The sequence below is a fragment of the Coenobita brevimanus genome, chromosome 71, assembly GCF_032717465.1.
Source record: "Coenobita brevimanus isolate Jiangsu-jjx chromosome 71, ASM3271746v2, whole genome shotgun sequence".
NCBI classification, from domain to species: domain Eukaryota; kingdom Metazoa; phylum Arthropoda; class Malacostraca; order Decapoda; family Coenobitidae; genus Coenobita; species Coenobita brevimanus.
In genome coordinates this window covers 24,495,233-24,512,926 of record NC_137024.1, presented here as the reverse complement: position 1 = coordinate 24,512,926, position 17,694 = coordinate 24,495,233, and the positions used below count along the sequence as shown (strand labels likewise).

The following is a 17,694-nucleotide window of genomic DNA, read 5'->3' as shown; positions in this document are numbered from 1 at the left end:
AACATAAGTCGGCCCTTCCATATAACAGGAGTGGACTACACAGGGGCTATAACTGTTACGGGTGAGGAAACTCCCCGTAAAGTTTACATTTGTTTATTTACTTGTGCCTACACAAGGGCAGTCCATCTAGAGCTAGCGGAAGACCTAAGCTCAGAGACATTCCTCAATGTCTTTCGCAGATTTGCCGCTAGAAGGTCTTGTCCTGGCAAGTTAATAAGCGACAACGGAACTAATTTCGTTGGAGCAGCACCTTTACTGTTGAACATAATGAACGACCCAAAGGTTAAGTCGGCGCTGGGAATCCTAAATTGTATTTGGCAGTTCACAGCTCCAAGAGCTCCATGGCAAAATGGATTTACCGAAAGAATGATTGGTATTGTCAAGAACTGCCTGAGGAAAACATTACATAGAACTAAGATCACGAGAGAAGATTTAAGAACAGTAATAACTGAAATTGAAGCCAGGATTAATAATAGACCTCTGACTTATCAAGATGACACTAGCGACTCGCTAGAGGCCTTAACACCGGCTCACATGTTACATGGCAGGAAGCTCCATCCGATGCCTTGTGTGGATATCCAGGAAGAAGTTGATGATCCTAACATAGAAACTAATGATTTAGGACAACACCTTCGGGAGGGATATCAACGTCTGGAAAGGGTGCTGAATACGTGGAATAGACATTGGAGCGAAGAGTATCTTTTGAGCCTACGCGAGAGGTTTTATGGAGCTCAAGCTGCCAGCAACAAATCAGTTATTAACATAGGAGATGTGGTCTTAGTGAAGACTGAACAGCCAAGATCCCAGTGGCCATTAGCTAAAGTGATCTCCACACACCCAGATTCTGAAGGGGTGCTGAGACTCGTAAAAATAATATGCAGGGGACATACCAGTATAAAAACTATTGATAAACTGGTACCCCTTGAGTTAGCAGCCACTCCGGATTCAGAGAATGGTGAAGATCAAACGGGTCAAGAGGCGCGACCTAGTAGGGCCGCAGCACAGGGTTCTCGAGAATTATGGAGGGAACTCTTGGCTAAGGGTCATATTACATGATACAACGTATCATTTTCCGCCGGCCCCAAAACTGTGGGAAATATTTTCCCCCAGAGCAGTTGCGCTCTCTAAATTTATCATAGTTTATCCCTGGTTAAAGGCAGAGGACGTAGAGACTGTTGTTAATTATTCAAGCGGTTTTAATAACCCAGAAACGACGTTCTCTTTAATAATTCTTGTTATTGATAAATTAAATGCTACTGCATTTAACCCCCGTGGACAACTATGCATTGTAAATACATGTAATTATGTGGTATTTTCCACTGACCTAAGCTGCGTCTGCGCGATAGGTGACGTGGCAAGCAGGGAAAGATTCCCCTGTTAAGGCAGATGTAGAATTAAGATATTTACATAGTTAAAGGGAATAATTGGTCTAACTTTAATTTAAGTGGAACTAAGATTAATTTGTCAGATTTGCCTTGTACATATCATGATGTAATTTGACTGTATTTAGTACTGTAAATAACTAAAAGTTGGCAACCTACCATTCTATGAGGGAGGTAGAATTGCCGCGTTCACTCACTCTGCTCCTAGTTCTCGTGGAGCTAACACACTCTGCTCCTAGCTCTCGTGGAGTTAGCACGTTGTACATACACACCATAAGGACGCTTGCTTGCCCAAGCAACTATACCAGGCAGCCTCATCGTCATCGGTTAACGATCACTCCCTCTTCATATAGCTAAGTAACCTTTACGAATTGGCCAATTCAAGGGGGGATTAGCGAAGAGATAAGATAGAAGAATAGTATTGTAGGTGAGTTAAATTTAATTTACGTATCACCTAACTCTGAGACTTGTTTGATTTACTTAAACAACTTTAGGGAAGAGTAACGACCTACGAGTTGTTTACCAGAAAATTCTTGCATAGCGGTGTCCCGGTAGGGATACCGACTTGGATACATTAAACATTTTTCACATTTTGGTGCCCAGAAAGAGGGCCCCGATTTGTTTAACAGAATTACTCTACATTTTTTCACAAGGTTGATGTCACTTAAACAGGAATTTTCTTTTGTTTAGTTTATTCATTCACTGATCATCCACTGTTGCCCCATGAGGCATGTAGGAGCCTGAGATAGGCAAGTTGGTCTTGGTATTTAAGATGAGATCGACCAGCCTCACTCATCTCTGAATGGCATTATGTGAGCAGTAAACCCCAACCACCCCTTGGATATAAACCTGCACTGGCTCAATCCAATTAGAGTGCCTTAACTGACCACTAAACCACCAGGTGCCATAATTTGGTTATATGGTTACCATCCAGCATAGTAAATACTTGTGTACAGGAAACCATTCAGTGTGTCACTCAGTACAGAGTCACTCATAGACAGAAGAAAGAGGAAAGAATGAAGGAAGGAAAGACAGAAGAGGAAGGATGGAAAGAAGGAAGGAAGAGAGGAAAAGGCAGGCACCCGACAGCAGCACTACATTGAGTGAGTGGATGGTGAGTGTCCCCAACAACCACCTTCTGGTTAATTTATTATGTAAATTTCACATCAGTAAACATTTTGTTTATGTTTGTCTATCTATCTATCTATAGTCCAACACCCTAATCCCACAAAGGATGGCCACAGACAAATGCCTCCAAGACGCTCTGTCACCCATCATTTGACTGCCCTCCCCCCAACTCACTCCCCCCTCCCTCATATATTTATGTTTGTGATACTTACAATTACAGTAACCAATAAGAGTTGACTATATAATTATTTTTCAATAAAAATAGCACAAGTAACGTTTCTCATCTCTTCGGCAATGTGTCTCACCATCACATTTTCCTCTAACAGCACAACAGTTATTAGCAATAACAAAATTTGTTGGGTATGGTTATGATCCTTATCTACTGACATATTATTAATATGAAGCACTCCTTGACTGAACCAGCAGAATCAAAGACTTATTGAAATTACTTATGCCAACTACAAGAGAACATTTCTCATGCAACTTCTGAAAATCTATGTAACCCCAAATTAACCCAAACCATCCTGCCGTCGGCATGGTGCCAACAGTACAAAATATCTCAATTAATCACACCGAAGTGATGGTGCCAACAGCTAAATTCGAGCACTGTAGCGTGTCTCAACCTGCTTCAATCTAGCTAATTTTTTGCTAACAAGTGGCTTAACGTATTGGCAACACTGTGCCCATGCATTTGTGGCAATGAGTTTGGTTCTGCATGAGTGGGTAACATCAGTGTGCCACTGTCCGTCATAGTGTCAGAATGCTGCGAAAATCATGCCATTTTTCTGCCTCAGTGGGCTATAGGAGGCTGTTGAAATGGTCATATGGACCTTTTTGTCCCTTCATTTAGTGATTCTTCAGAAGGGGAAGACCTAGATGACTCTTCTGGGGAGGAATATGAGCCAGTGGAAGAGGATATTGAGAATGGGGAATCTCCTATTCTCCTCTCCTGTTATCTCTCATCCCTCCCAGCTGGGCGGGAAAATGGCAGTCATGGCTTGGGAAACTGGGCTAATAACACAACGGATGGTCATCCTACTCTTATTTCTCCTATAAGGAGTACTTTTTTTTGCTTTTCCTTAATTCATATGTCCTTTTGGATTGTTTTTTCCAATAAAATTTTTTTCCGTTTTTGGTCCGGGATTGGGTGGGTATAAAATTGCAAAAATGCCTGGGCCAGTACGGGTTAAAACATACAGTATAAAAAATTCGACTGTGGTATGATGTTGAGTGAAGTGTTGGTTATATAGCTTGCAAAAATAATTGATCATATTGCATACTTTTGCAGATATAACTGAGAACAGTTCAGTAACTTATCTCTGAATGCAACATTCCTGATGATGGAGTGACCCTATATAGATATATTCTATAGCTGACTATACTGTATATAAAACAGTAATGGCCCCTTACCAAAAATGCCCCAGAGACCCCCACGTCCTGCTGTGGACCCAGACTCTGCTTGTATTGGCCAGCGATTTCCTTCCAGAACTGCTCAGCAGAGATGACATGTGTGGGGACAAGGGCGCGGTACAGCCGACGCAATTGCTCGCTCTCATCCAGCATACGCTTCTTCTCCATCAGCTCATCTGGTGGCTGACGGCGGTTCTGTGTCATCAGCTGGCTCAGATGCTCCTGTGGGGGGCATCACAAAATGAATCCACAAAAACACATGCAGTACAGAAATACCTCAGTCCAGAGAATGAGACTTACATCACAAAAATGGAATTTTCCACACACCGCTCTGAGGTCAATATGTGACTCTCTTAATGGAGAGACAGGCTGACGAATGAGGATATAAAGGAGCATTGTGGTGTTGATGTGGATGTGATAGGAAGCGTTATAAGGAACACATTGAGGTGGTTTGGCCATGTGGAGAGGATGGAGGGTGAAAGACTGACGAAGAGAGTGTATGTGAGTGAGGTGGAGGGGGAAAGGGGGAGGGGGAGGCCTAGGATGAGATGGAGGGATGGGGTGGAGAGGTATATGAGAGAGGGGGGTGTGAGTTGGGAGCAGGGGAGTGAAATGGTGGGGGACAGGGCGACTTGGAGGCGATTTGTTTGTGGCCACCCCAAACGGGATTGAGGCGTCTGGCAATAGATAGATAGACAGATCTTATATTGATCATGTGGCAGCATCTGGAGCCTTTTTCAACTACTCTCACCACCTGTTTATACTGTACAGTACTTCTTATACAGTCCCTCCTGCAACTCAAATCTTAAAACATCTGCTCTCACTACACTAATGTGGCTAGTGACCAAAGCACTGGCATACCTATAATTCAAACTATATTCTTTCATCTCTATTATGTGACAGGCTGTCTGTGATGGAAATGGTATATTTTTGTTTTTCATCACTGAGCAAAAACCCCTGAACTAAACTGCATAAAAAATAAATGATGACATATGAACATTATTTTAGACATACACATACTTCAACATGTTCTTATTCATACCAAAAAAGTAAAGCTGGTTTCTGATATCACAGGAAAACTGATGTTTTTTGTGTACCACAGGATGGTTGAGATTTTTCTAATGCTGCAATTTATGTGTAGTTGTAGTAGTAGTTGTTCCCTAGGCAGTCTGGCCGAACAGTCCCGTGTCCCTTAGGAAGGCCATGGCCAAGACCGGGCTTTCCCACAGAGCTCTCAAAGAGTGTATGTTGTGTTGTTGGTGTAGGTGAGTGTGTGCAATGGTGTAGGTGACTGTGTGCAATGCAGTCTTCCATAATGTGCTTAATAGTATGGGGTGCTGTGTTGCATCCTGGACAGGCATCAGCGACGGAGTCATCCAGCCTCTTCTGGTAGCTTAAGAGGGCTGGATGGTGCCCACATCTCAGCCTGGCCAGGTGGACCCTGTCCTCACGAGGAAGATAGGATTCAGAAGGGTGGATGTCAGGAGGCCGTCCATGCAGCTGTGTGTTGTCTTTCAGTGATTGAATGGAGCAGCGAGTGATCTGAGTGTGGATATGCTTCTGGAAGCTGGTCTGAGGTGGGCGAGGGGGTAGAGATGACAGTATTTGTGTATGGTATCGTGTGCTGGGTGTTGTTTTGACGTTCCTTGGTGTGGGTGGATGTGCTGCCATGTACTGTAGTGGATGTTGTGGGTTTGTGGAGGCTGCAGCAAGAAACTGGGTGCCTCTCATGTCTAGGTGATCCTTGACTTTGAGGACTTTGGTTTCTTGATGTAGGTGGTCTGTGGGTGTAGTAGCTGTGCAGCCTGTGATTATTTTTAGGGCCTTGTTCTGTATGGTTTGTAGAGTGTTTTGGTGTGTTTTGGTGAGGTTAGAAGCCCAGGCAGGGCTTGCATAATTCATCACTGAACGTATGTATTGTTTGTATACTGTGGTGGTGGTTTCTTTGTTGTGTCCGAATGTTGTACGGGCAAGTGACCTCAAGGCATTGAGTCTTGGTGTTATTTTATTTTTAATGTTTGTGATGTGTTAAATAACATTGATGTATTGTTATACCAAGGATTTTGGGTGTGTGTATGTGGTGGGGGAGTGTTGTTTATGGTGATGTGTGGGATGTGACTGTGTTCTGCTGTCCAGTTTGTGAGAAGAGTCACTGTAGATTTGGCTGGGACTATTTTGAGCCTGTTTGTGGTGAACCATTCGTGTAGTGTGTTGAGGTAAGGCTGAATGATGTGTGCAGCTGTGTTTGCGTTTTGGTGCGTACATGTAAGTGTTATATCATCTGCATAGGAAGCTATGTGTATCTGTGGTGTGTGGGGTGTGGGTAAGTCATGCATGTATAGATTAAAGAGTGTAGGGGACAAAACAGATCCTTGGGGGATGCCATTTGTGAAGTTTCTGATATTAGAAGACTGACCGGCAAATGTTACGTGTGCATATCTGCCTGCTAAGTAGTTTGCCAGCCATCTTTTTGTGTTATTGTGCATGTTTGTGTTGAGTATTTTGTTTGTGAGGTTGTGGCGGGGGATGGCATCAAAAGCTTTGCTAATGTCTAGTGTGATTAGGATTGTTCTGTGTGGTGGCCTAGCTGAATTCGTGCCATCGAAAACTCTCTGTGTAAGGTCTGTAAGAAGGGTGTTTGTGGAGTGTAGTGGCCTAAAGCCATGTTGTGACTGGGCTAGGGGAATGTGAAGTGTGACTAGTTGTAGTACTAGTCGTTCAGTGACTTTAGAAGGGGTGCAGAGGAGTGTGATGGGACGGTGTGAGGCGGGTAACGTGGGGTCTTTGTTGGGTTTAGGGATAATGATGATATTGCCATGCTTCCAGATGTTGGGTATTATACTGTGTGAGTAGCTGTAGTCTGAGATGTTGGTGAGTGCTTGTATCCCTTGTGGTCCAAGGTGTGTAAGGTGAATGTTGCTTATGTTGTCTGGTCCACAGGCAGATGAGTGCTTGAGGTTGTTAATGATGTGCTTCGTCTGGTTGTAAGTGAAAGGTGCATAGTCTGGGTCTGTGGGGAACAGTGTCTTACGTCGGATGATATGTTGGTCTTCGGGATGGGGGTTTAGATGGCTGACTTGTGAAAAGTGATTGATGAGAGTGTTTGCTTGTTGTTTGCTTTGAGTTTGTTTATGTGTACAAAATTATGGCAGTTAGGTTCCCTCCCAAATGGGCGTTGATATGCAAATGCAGCATCCATCTAGGACCCAAACCTTCACACTCTTCCCAGCACCTGGCTGTGGCAAGGTGCTGTCCACTGCAAGGGAACATTGGTTCAAAACACAGGATGGCCCTGCAGAGCCGACTGCTTGCCTGCAGCTGATGGGTCTGGTTGGCCAAACAGACTGGGATTACTCCACTACTACTGCTACTACTACTACCATGCAATTTACTAATAATCATACTGCAGTCATCTACAGTCGCTGTATTATAGGTACTATACTTATAAAATAACAACTCAAAGGATGAAAAGACTGCAATAAACCATCAAGTGAAGGCTTCCATTTTCTGTATCACAGAAGAGAAATAGTAAATATGAAGCATATGTAGCTATTGGTAGTGTGAAGTGACTAGGTAGTGAGATGCAGGCCAGTTACATGATAGCAGACAGAGCCCAGCCACAGCCAGGCTGATTCCCATGCTCTTCCTCCAGCACTTCCCCTGTTTGACTTCCTCATGGCTGACATTAAAAATTCCCCAACTGATGTTTTCTGTCATCACTGGCCTAACTAGGTATATGGGCCTCATGGGGTACCTCTTGTTGTCCTCAAGAACCATGCTTCTTGCTTATACCCTGTCTAGGTGAACCCTTTTGCCTTTGTCTTGTACCTTTCCTTCTTGGTGGAAGTTTGCTCTCATTCAGCCTGACCCAAAGATGAGTGACTATTCTCAGCCCTTTAACCATTGCCCAATTGCTTTAGCATCCTGTATTTCTGAAGTTTTTAAATCTATTCTCAACAAAACACTTTTAAAGCACCTTTCCTATCAAACTTTCCAACTGTCAGTATGGATTCCGCCAGGGATGCTCCACTGGTGATCTTCTCAACTCACTTTCTGACTCCTGGTTGTCCTCTTTCCGGGACTTTGACGAAAGTTTTGTCATTACGCTTGACATCTCAAAGGCTTTCTATCGGGTTTGGCATAAATCTTTAATTTCCAAACTGTCCTCTTACGGTTCCTATCTTTCTATCCGTGGCTTCATCTCTAGATTCCTTTCTGGTCGTTCTATAGGTGCAGTTGCAGGTGGCCACCATTCTTCTCCTAAGGTTATCAATACAATAGTGGTGCTTCTCAGGGCTCTCCCCAATCACCAACTCTCTTCCTACTAATCTTTAATGACCCTCTAAGATGTACTGTACATCTAACCTATTCACTCGTATGCTGATGAGTCCACCATTCTTTTTTCCATCTGCTTCCTGCAGCATCCATTTCGACAGTTAACAAGCTACAGCACACTTAATGTCTGACTTGACTCATCTCTCTGACTGGGGTAAAAGCAATCTTGTTGTTCTTAATGCATCAGAAACTCAGTTCTTCCATCTTTTGACCCATCAAAATCTACCACAGGAATATCCTCTAATTTTTAACAATACCAAACTCATTCCAGCATCATCTTTGAGCATACAGTAAAACCTTACTATAAAGGACTAATTGGGGCCCAAGCCATTCCCAAAGGAGTGAAATTTTGATAAACGTGACATCCGGACTTCCCCCTGCTAAACCGGATTTTGCCGATATATCAGACATTAGTGTGGATTGCACCAATGGTTTATAAACTGTTTTCACTACCACTGCAGCACTGTACTGTATTTTACCTCCACTACAATAATCAAATGGTATAATATACAAAATAATACTGTACTGTCTACTGATAAACATGTCTTTTATTTACCTTACTATGGTGAATATAGCTGAAGTGGTCAGGCAGTCTGGACTGCTTCTGGTTTTATCGGACTATTTCTGATATTCTGTCCTCCTCCTCCTGCCTACAGGTAACTTTACATTCCCTCTTCTGTCTTTCTTTCCTTCACTCTTTCCTCTTCCTTCTGCCAATGAGTGACTCTACACTGAGTGATGAGCCAAATGGTTTCCTGTACACCAGGAAACCATTTACTATGCTGGGTGGTAATCATATAACCAAATTAGGGCACATGGTGGTTTAGTCGGTAATTAAGGTGCTCCAATCGGATTGAACCTGTGTATATACCCAACGGGTGGTTGGGATTTACTGCTCATGTACTGCCACTCAGGGAGAAGTAAGGCTGGTCACTCATCTTAAATGCCAGGACCAACTTGCCTAGCCCCAGGCTCCTACGCTCCTCATGGGGCGGCACAGGATTGGACGATGGATGGATGGATGGATATGAATTTAGTGCGGTAGTTCCTAAATTCCGATAAAAACGAATTCTGGTCCACTGAAGTCTGTAATATCCACATTTTACTATACCTGGGGTTTCATTACCTCTCTTGTAAAATCAGCTTCCAAGAGATTAGGTGTGCTAAGCTGACTCCTTCTTTACCCCTGCACAGCTGTTGGCTTTATACACAGGTTTTATTTGCCCGTGTAGGGTACAACCCTCGTGTGGGGAGGTTCCCTACATACAGCTCCTCAACAACGTGGAGTCAATTTCCCCCCCCCCCCATTAACTCTCCTCCTCTTACTGGCTCCCTTCAACCTCTATCTCTTTGCCACACTGTTGCATCTTTATCTCTTTTCTACTGCTACTTTAATGGTCACTGCTCCTCAGAACTGTCTACTTGCACTCCTCCACCAATATGGCAGGTGGTGAATACAGGGGTGGGTGGACGTATCAGTACGGAAGAGGCCAAGTGGGATTCCTGCCAGGTCAAAAGAAAGGTGTGACTCCCATTAAGTTGACAGGCATGGCAGATCTAAGAGCATGGGATAGAGAGGTCTGGGTCCAGCTGGGCTGAGGCAATTGGAGTATAGTGCCTGCTGTGCTGCCTGGTCAACTATTTCATTCCCATGCATGCCGACATGGGAAGAGATCCACTGAAGAAGCATGGTCAGTACAGGTGAAGCAAAAACAGTGAGAAGAGAGTGGATTGTGTGGACTAGTCATATGTGAGAGGACAGCCATCTTGAGAGAAGGAGGTGCAACGATTACTGCAAGTTGGTGTTCGGTATCACTGGTTGGGGGATGAGACGTGTTTCACAAAGTCTAACACTGAGAAGATTGTACAGAGCTCTGTGGTGAGGACAGAGTGTGAGCCAGATTGGGTCCAAGTTTGGCAAAGGGAGAGGTCCTCAAAGTACGCTGCAGAGGTAAAGGAAGTGGGGTGGGGAGTGGGAACTGTCAGTGATGATGCATTGGGCCACAAAATTGGGAGGCATCCATGTCCTGGAAGAAATGGCAGGCCAGCAGTGCATCAGAGGACTTAGGGAACCTGACTGGGAGGTCAGGGATATTACAGAAGACAGGTCAAACCACAGGGGTATGGGAAAGACAGGGGTTGCTGAGGAAGGTGAAGGAGTGGGATGGAGAGTGTGTCACAGGCCTGCAAGCCATGGTTGAGGACTGGCTTGCTTGACTAAGACCAGTGTGGGGAGGGGGGACAAACAAGTCGGGTGCATTGATACATAGGCTAGAGAGGGAGTGGCAGGGTGGCTGAACATGAATACGGTGGATGCACTGACAATTAAGCCCTGTAAGCAAAAGGGAAAGGGGCAGCACTCCAGATTCTGCATGGAGGGATATGACCAGAATTGAATACCTTGTGGGCAGCGTGGAAAGCAGTATTCTGAATAACATTTAGCTTTTGCAGCTGGGAAGAGGCAGAGCCATAAACGGAGGACCCATAAGACAGGTGACTTAGGACAAATGCAGAGTAAACATGGAGGAGTGCTTTCCTTTTAGCTTCCCAACTTATGCCAGCAATACTCTGCATGATGTTCAGCTGACGGAGACTAGATGACTGGGGGTAATCCATGTGATTCCTCCACATCAACCTGGAACCATCCAGGCCTACGCCTAGGAAGGTGTGTCTTGTCTGCAGGGGGAGAGGGGTGCCATCAATCCAAATCTCCAGAAATGTGGGGAGCTTTCGCAGTGTGAAGTACAGTACATCAGAGTTCTTTTCTTCATACTAATTGTTGGCCTCCAAGCTATAACCCAAGCATCAAAGATATCAACTGCCTGTTGAAGGCCAGTCTGGGCCTCCTCCAGTGCATCTGCACTATAAAGGAAGGAAACATCAATAGCAAAGACCAAGAGGGAGGTACCGGGGGCAAGGGGGATGTCAGCTAATAGGGCACTGAACAGGATGAGGCTGAGGACTGAGCTTTGAGGCACCCCCCCCCTCCTCCGTTTAATGTGTCCGATTCTGGGTACAGACTTCACGTTCTATTACCATGGCCCAGTGGTCCTCCTAAATCCACACACCTCCAAATGTCACCACTTTGGCACTAACACCCACTGTCTATACTGAATACATGCTAGGGCTGTCTCATACAGGACTGGTGTATTGGTACTGGCGGGGGTACGGAGTGAGAGGACACCTCCCGCTGACACAGAGAGCATGTGGTTGTCAAGGAAACTCTGTACCTAAGGAAGAATGGAGCCTACCACACCCATGGTACTCAGCTTATACAATATTCCATCATGTGTTGCTGAGATGAATGCACCCTGGATGTCAATGAAGGCTGCCAGGAGAAAACCGCAGAAGAGATAGGAGAGATGGATGTGGTGTTCAAGCTCGAGGAGGCCATCCGTGGTTCCCTGACTATGCCAGAACCCACACTGCTCCTCCTTAAGATGGCCAAAATGTTCCAGCCACCACATGAGGTGCCCGTAGTCCATGCAGTCTAGTAGCTTGCCAACATATGACAGTAGCACTATTGGTGTGTGGGAGGATGGTAGGGAAGGGCCCTTCCAAGGCTTGGGAAATGGAAGGAGGGACTCTTTCCATGGACCAGGAAAAGTCCCCAGTGGCCAGTTATTGTCTTTCCATTCCAGACCTGATGTAGTGCATGACAGAGTTCAGAGGAAGAGACTGGGAAGGATGATCCCTCTGGTTGAGAGGAGGAAATAATGTCTTTGATGATCTGTTGGAGGTGGTAAGACACTGATAGGGGGGCAGGAACACCAAGCTGAAACTTAGAACAAAAAGGAACTCAGCCTTGTCCTGGTCAACAGGGGCAATAACATCTCTCACCACGGGGTGGGAATGGGTGGTGGAGTGTCCACTCATCAAGCAAACAAATTTCCATGTCCATGACATGGAGCTAAAAGGAGAGGGAGGAGCAAAATGCTGACCATGTTGAGTGCTGTGTCAATGCAATAGTCCTCTTACATTTAGCTTCCCAGTGTTGATGGCAAACTTTAAGGAGATGGCACCAGAGGTTACATATCCTGGCATTCCATGCAGAAAGCCTGGCAAGGACAGTGCAGGTGAAGCCATCAGACCACATGGAACTGTAGGGTGGATCACACCATGTCAACGAAAGTCTGAAGACCGAACAGCCAGTCTTTACATGGCTGGAGGGGAAGGGAGTGACTCAGTCTTCAAGAAGCATCTGTGACTGGGTGGGGAGGGAGGGGGGGAGTAGTCAAGGGCTGCACGAAAGTCTGGCCATCAATCCGGGACAAGCGGTCAATGAGGGCATGGAGTCTATGGGACCACGGATGGGAGGGTGTCAATGTTGAGAAGTGCTAGGAGGTGGCTGCTCCTGAGTTGGGCCTGGTTGTTATGACTGCATCGAGGAAGGGGGAATCACATACACAGAGATCAAGAGTGGAGGGATGATCTGTGTGAGGACTGATGCAGTGGGTTTGTAGGCCAATAGGGGTAAGGAGAGAGAAGCAGGCACTCTCAAGGAGGAAGTGGAACAGTGACCTAACAGACCAATTCGAGGATCCACAGGAGACACCCAGATCCCAACGGGAATGGCAGGCATTAAAGTCCTCCACAGGGAGGCACAGGGACTGCTGTTGGTGTTGGAAAAGGATAAGCTCTTCCATGATCCCATCAGCAGAAGGGCAGATGCAGACAGTCAGAAGGTTCATGACATCCTGGGAGGCTGGGGGGAGGGGGTCTGGTAAGGCAAAGATCAGAATGGGATATTATCCCAAACTAGAATCACTAGGTCACTCCCGGTGCCCTGTCAGTCTCCAAGGAAGACGTGGCATCCCCAAAAAGACAGGCAGTGGTCAGAGGATAGCCAGGTCTCACAGATACCAGCAACCTCAAAGGAAAGGTCTGCCACTGCCAGCTTGAACTCCTGTGTCTTATACAGGATGGAACGAGAAATTCCAAAATATAAATCGCTCGAGAAGTGAGGGAGCCATTATTATCACATGAAATGGGAAATTAAGCAAGGAAGGAGATTAGTGTCAATGCCTTGGAATGATATGCCTCTCTGATACAGAAACAAGGCATCCTTCAACAGGAAGAGGAAAGAATCAGTTGTAGAGGCTGAGGGCAACTCGTTAAACAACTAGTGTAGCTAAGTAGGGAGGTGACACAGATGGGCAGAGTGTCCATTGCCAGGGGCATGAACTGCGTGAGAAGTCCCTTGGGAGGTGGGCCAGCAGGAGGAAGGGAGGCTGGGTTACTTCTACTTATGGGCTGTGGGGTTGTAACCCACCCAGGGATTTGTCTAGTGCAGTGAGATGGCTGAGAGTGTGGAACAGAACCACATGGAGGATTAGGAGCTGGCAGTAGGAGGATCAGAACCTCCAAGGTAGAGAACGGGTGAGTGGACACATCTATCATCTGGCTGGTGTCATCATCATCATCCGTGTCTACTCAGGGCTGAGGACCGACTGGAAGTGACAAAGGCAAAGCTGAGGCCATCCCGCACTGGGTGACCAGGACAACCAAAGGGGGGGGGGGTACTGCTGCTGTCATGAGCGAGGGGTCGGAGTCATGTGGGAGGCTGGATTAAGTGTGTGCAGCTTGGCAATGACACTTGTCAGGGAGGTGGGGTTATCTCTAATTCCAGCATGGATGGTGATAGTCCTCTGGTGAACAGGGTAGGAGAAGGAGGTGATAGTATGAGCACCACCAGACAAGAAGCAGTACGGATCTTCAGCACGTTTCACCACCAGTAGTGCAGAACATACGGAATCTGCTGCAGTGGAAGCATCTGGCTCTGTTCCTTCATGTGAAGCATTAGAGTACAGTACTAGGAAATATAAGCACCTACCATGTAGCTACAGCGATCCACTAGGACCTTCTATGGCAGCGGGATCCAAACCTTCAGGTGGATAATCTGGGACTGTTCCACAGATGCATTCCGCTGAGGTCGAGAGGTGAGTTGGGTGGCCTCCACAAGCCGGCCATAAGTACCCTGGCAATGAATATGACTGAGAATAACCTGCTCTGTCAGGTCATGGGAAACAGGGCTATTTCTTTCAAATGTGAAGCCTCCATCAGCTGGGGAGATGGCCCTTCAACGCCTAACTTTCCAATCATCCAATGTGTTGAGTGATTCAGGCAGGGAAGGCAGCTTTGCCAAGTTATAATCCATGATGCTGCAGCAAAAGGCGGCACCATGCGCCCAACACTTGAAGTTCCCTTTCAACACAGTACTTATCTGAAAGCTCTCGAGAGTGTATGGGGATTGGAATACACTGGGCTGTTGTCTACTGTGCATACTATAAAAGTTAGAAGACACTCACCTGAACAGGCCCTGGATAAAAATGAGATCTAATTGTACTTCCCTGCTTGAACTGAAGGACTCAGACACCTCCATTGTCATTTCTGATGGACCATAGTCAACTATACTATTGCCTGTGACCAGGTCAGGGTCTTGAGTCAGGAAATGGTCCATCAATGAGTCATGGTCATCAAGGCAGGCAACCCGTTACAATGCCACAGTGTCACTAGTCCCTGCTATGTCCTATCCTGTGGAAGAAATGACTGCCACATCACAGACAATACACCACTGATAGGCAAATGATATCACAATGAACTCAAGGGGCATGGAAAATGGTAAGATAAAAAAAGGGGGGGGGGGGACAGTGGTTTGCCCTTGGCACCCCTCAGTAGCACTTTCCTTTCTACTAGGGGTAGCATCCTTGCCAGACACAATTTCCATGTCACAAGTTACAGTATTTCACACAGAAAAGTTATCTATGCACTTAAAACTGCTCACTGCACTGCTTGGAGAGTGGAGTGTGCCTGCAGAAGTGCATTAGAATGGCAGTGCTTTAGTGGACATTTGTGCCGGGAGGGGGTTGGTGATAGCCAATACACTCTTTACACACAAAATGATCCACAGGTATACGTGGAGAATGAGGAGATGGGTGGGTAGTGAACTGAATGAATGGAAGGCAATGATTGATTATGTGTGTGTGTGTGGATGACAGAATGAGAAGGTGTGTAATGCATGCAAGAGCATACAGAAGTTGAGGGAGTGGACTTTCTGACCAACACATGGTGGTGGTAAAAGTCAAGGTTCAAATGAAATGGAGAAGTAAATGAAGGGACGGACAGGAGGAAGCAGACTATACAAGGAGGGTAAAAAGATTGCAAGAGAATATATTTTTTTTTTTTTTTTTTTTTTTTGATAACAGAACAGATGAAGGAAAAACAAATCGGTAAAAAATAATAATCCATACACCAGATTACTGGTGTCCTCTGTTCATAAAATATCTGTAACAGTTAGACTTGAACAGCTGTAGGTTGAAGTTTGGAGGGAAACAACTCTGGGGAAGCGAGTTCCAAAGAGATGCAGTGCGAGGAATGAAAGAATTCTGATAGGCAGAAGTTCTGCAATATGGCTGAGTGACATTCCAGTCATAAGCGCTACCAGATGCCGTGCAGCACGAGAGAAGGCATGGAGAGGTGGCACCATGGACGCAACTTCGTCTAAGCATTTGCCATAAAAATATATGTAAAATAATGCAAGGGAGGCAACATTCCTTCTTACTTGTAGGGAAAGTAGTTTATTTGTAATGGCAAATGGATGGAAAAAATGCAGAATATAAGAGAGAAGTGGAAGAGCGACTGGGTAAATATGATTTGGAGCAGATGGGGGATGTGGAAAGTATGTGCAAGATATTCACAGAAGAAATCTGCACAGCATGTGAGGTGGTCTGTGGGGTGAAACAAAGATGAAAGGGGGAGCAGAGAACAGCATGGTGGAATGAAGAGGTAAGACAGGCTGTGACACAAAAGAAGAATGCATATAGTGAGTGGATGAGAAACGGAGGCATGGAGGAAGTTAAGAGACAGAAGAGTGAGTTACAGTATATGTACAGAGGAAGAGAGAGGTGCAAAGATTAGTACGAGAGAGTAAGAAGAGAATGGATGAGGAACTTGGAAGGAATTTGAGTGTAAAGTGGAGAGAATGTAAGAAAATGTTTTGGAAAGAGGCAAAATGAGTTCACTCAAGTGATATAAGAAGGATGTCGGGAACTTAAAGATAGAAATGGTAGATTGCTAATGGAGAAAACTTGAGCAGATGGAGAGAACACTTTATGGAAATGCTGAACATAGAAAATGAAAGTATTGCAAGTATAAGTGGATGGGGAAAGGCTGGGAGAAGGAGGGAGGTGAGAAGACAGGAAGAAATCAGTGAGGATGGTAGTAGTGAAGAAAGTCAAAATGGGGAAAGCCCCAGGAATTCATGGAGTGTGTGGTGAAATGCTGAAGCATTGGGAAGAGACAGTCATAGAATGGATATGGAAGATGTGCAGATTGGCCTGGGAGGAAGGTAAAGTCCCAGAGGATTGGAAGTCAGGTATAATTATTCCCCTGTACAAAGGAAATAGGGAAAAAGAAGTGTGGTGATCACAGGGTCAAATGTCTTCTTAGTGTATTAGGAAAAGTATGGTAGGATACTTACTGACAGATTTAAGGAAATAACTGAGGAATTAGTGGGAGAAGAACAGAAAGGTTTTATGAAGAAAAGAGGTTGTGTAGATCAGATATTCATTCTCAGACCTTTAGTGGAGAAGTTTCTAGAGAAGGGAAAGAAGTTGTATGCGGCTTTCATGGATTTGGAGAAAGCACACGACAGGGCGGACAGACAAGGAATGTGGAAAGTCTTAAGAATATATGGAGTAAATGGGAAATTGTAGAATGCCATGAAGAGTGTGTACGAGGGTGCTAAGGCTGCAGTGCGTGTGGATGGTGAACTAAGTGAATTTTTCTTTTTAAGTGTTGGGTTGAAACAGGGATGTGTCATGTCCCCATGGTTGTTCAATATGTATATCATGGGGCTATAAAGCGATACAAGGTAGGGCAGTGGATGTTGAAGCAACCCTAATGAGAGAGGGCAGTGTCTGGAAACTCCCTGTATTGTTGTTTCCAGATGATACTGTACTGTTCAGTGAAGCTGAAGGGGAACTGCAAAGCTTAGTGAATGAGTTTGGGAGAGTGTATAGGAAACAGAATCTAAAGGTGAATGTAGGGATGAGTAAAGTTATGGTCTTCGAAAGAAATGAAGCCACTGAAAGTACAGAGAGGCTGGATGATCAGGAAATGGGAAATGTGAGTGCACTTAATAACTTGGGTAGTGTGATGAGTAAGAATGAAAGCTTACATGGTGAACTGTTTGAAATGATACAACAAGGAAGAAAGGTTGCTGGTTCTTTGAAAGAAATGATAAGGAACAGGAAAGTGAGCATGGAAGTAAAAAAGTCACTGCATGACAGTACTGTGATACCAACCCCAGTGTATGGGAGTGAAACCTGAACCTTGCTGGAAGGACACCAGTCAAGAGTGAGAGCAGTGGAAATGAGTTATTTGAGGGGAGTATGTAGAGTTATGTGGAAAGACAGAGTGATGACTGAGAAAGTGAAGG

At 45.2% G+C, this 17,694-nt stretch overlaps 1 protein-coding gene across 1 annotated transcript in view; it reads right to left on the bottom strand.

Moving 5' to 3' along the window:
• Tfb1 (transcription factor B1) overlaps positions 1-17,694 on the bottom strand; it is a 276,606-nt gene that overhangs the window by 243,974 nt on the left and 14,938 nt on the right. The window contains exon 4 of the mRNA XM_080277678.1: positions 3,921-4,142. Coding sequence (XP_080133804.1) covers positions 3,921-4,142 — 222 coding nt within the window. The remainder of the gene's footprint in view (positions 1-3,920; positions 4,143-17,694) is intronic.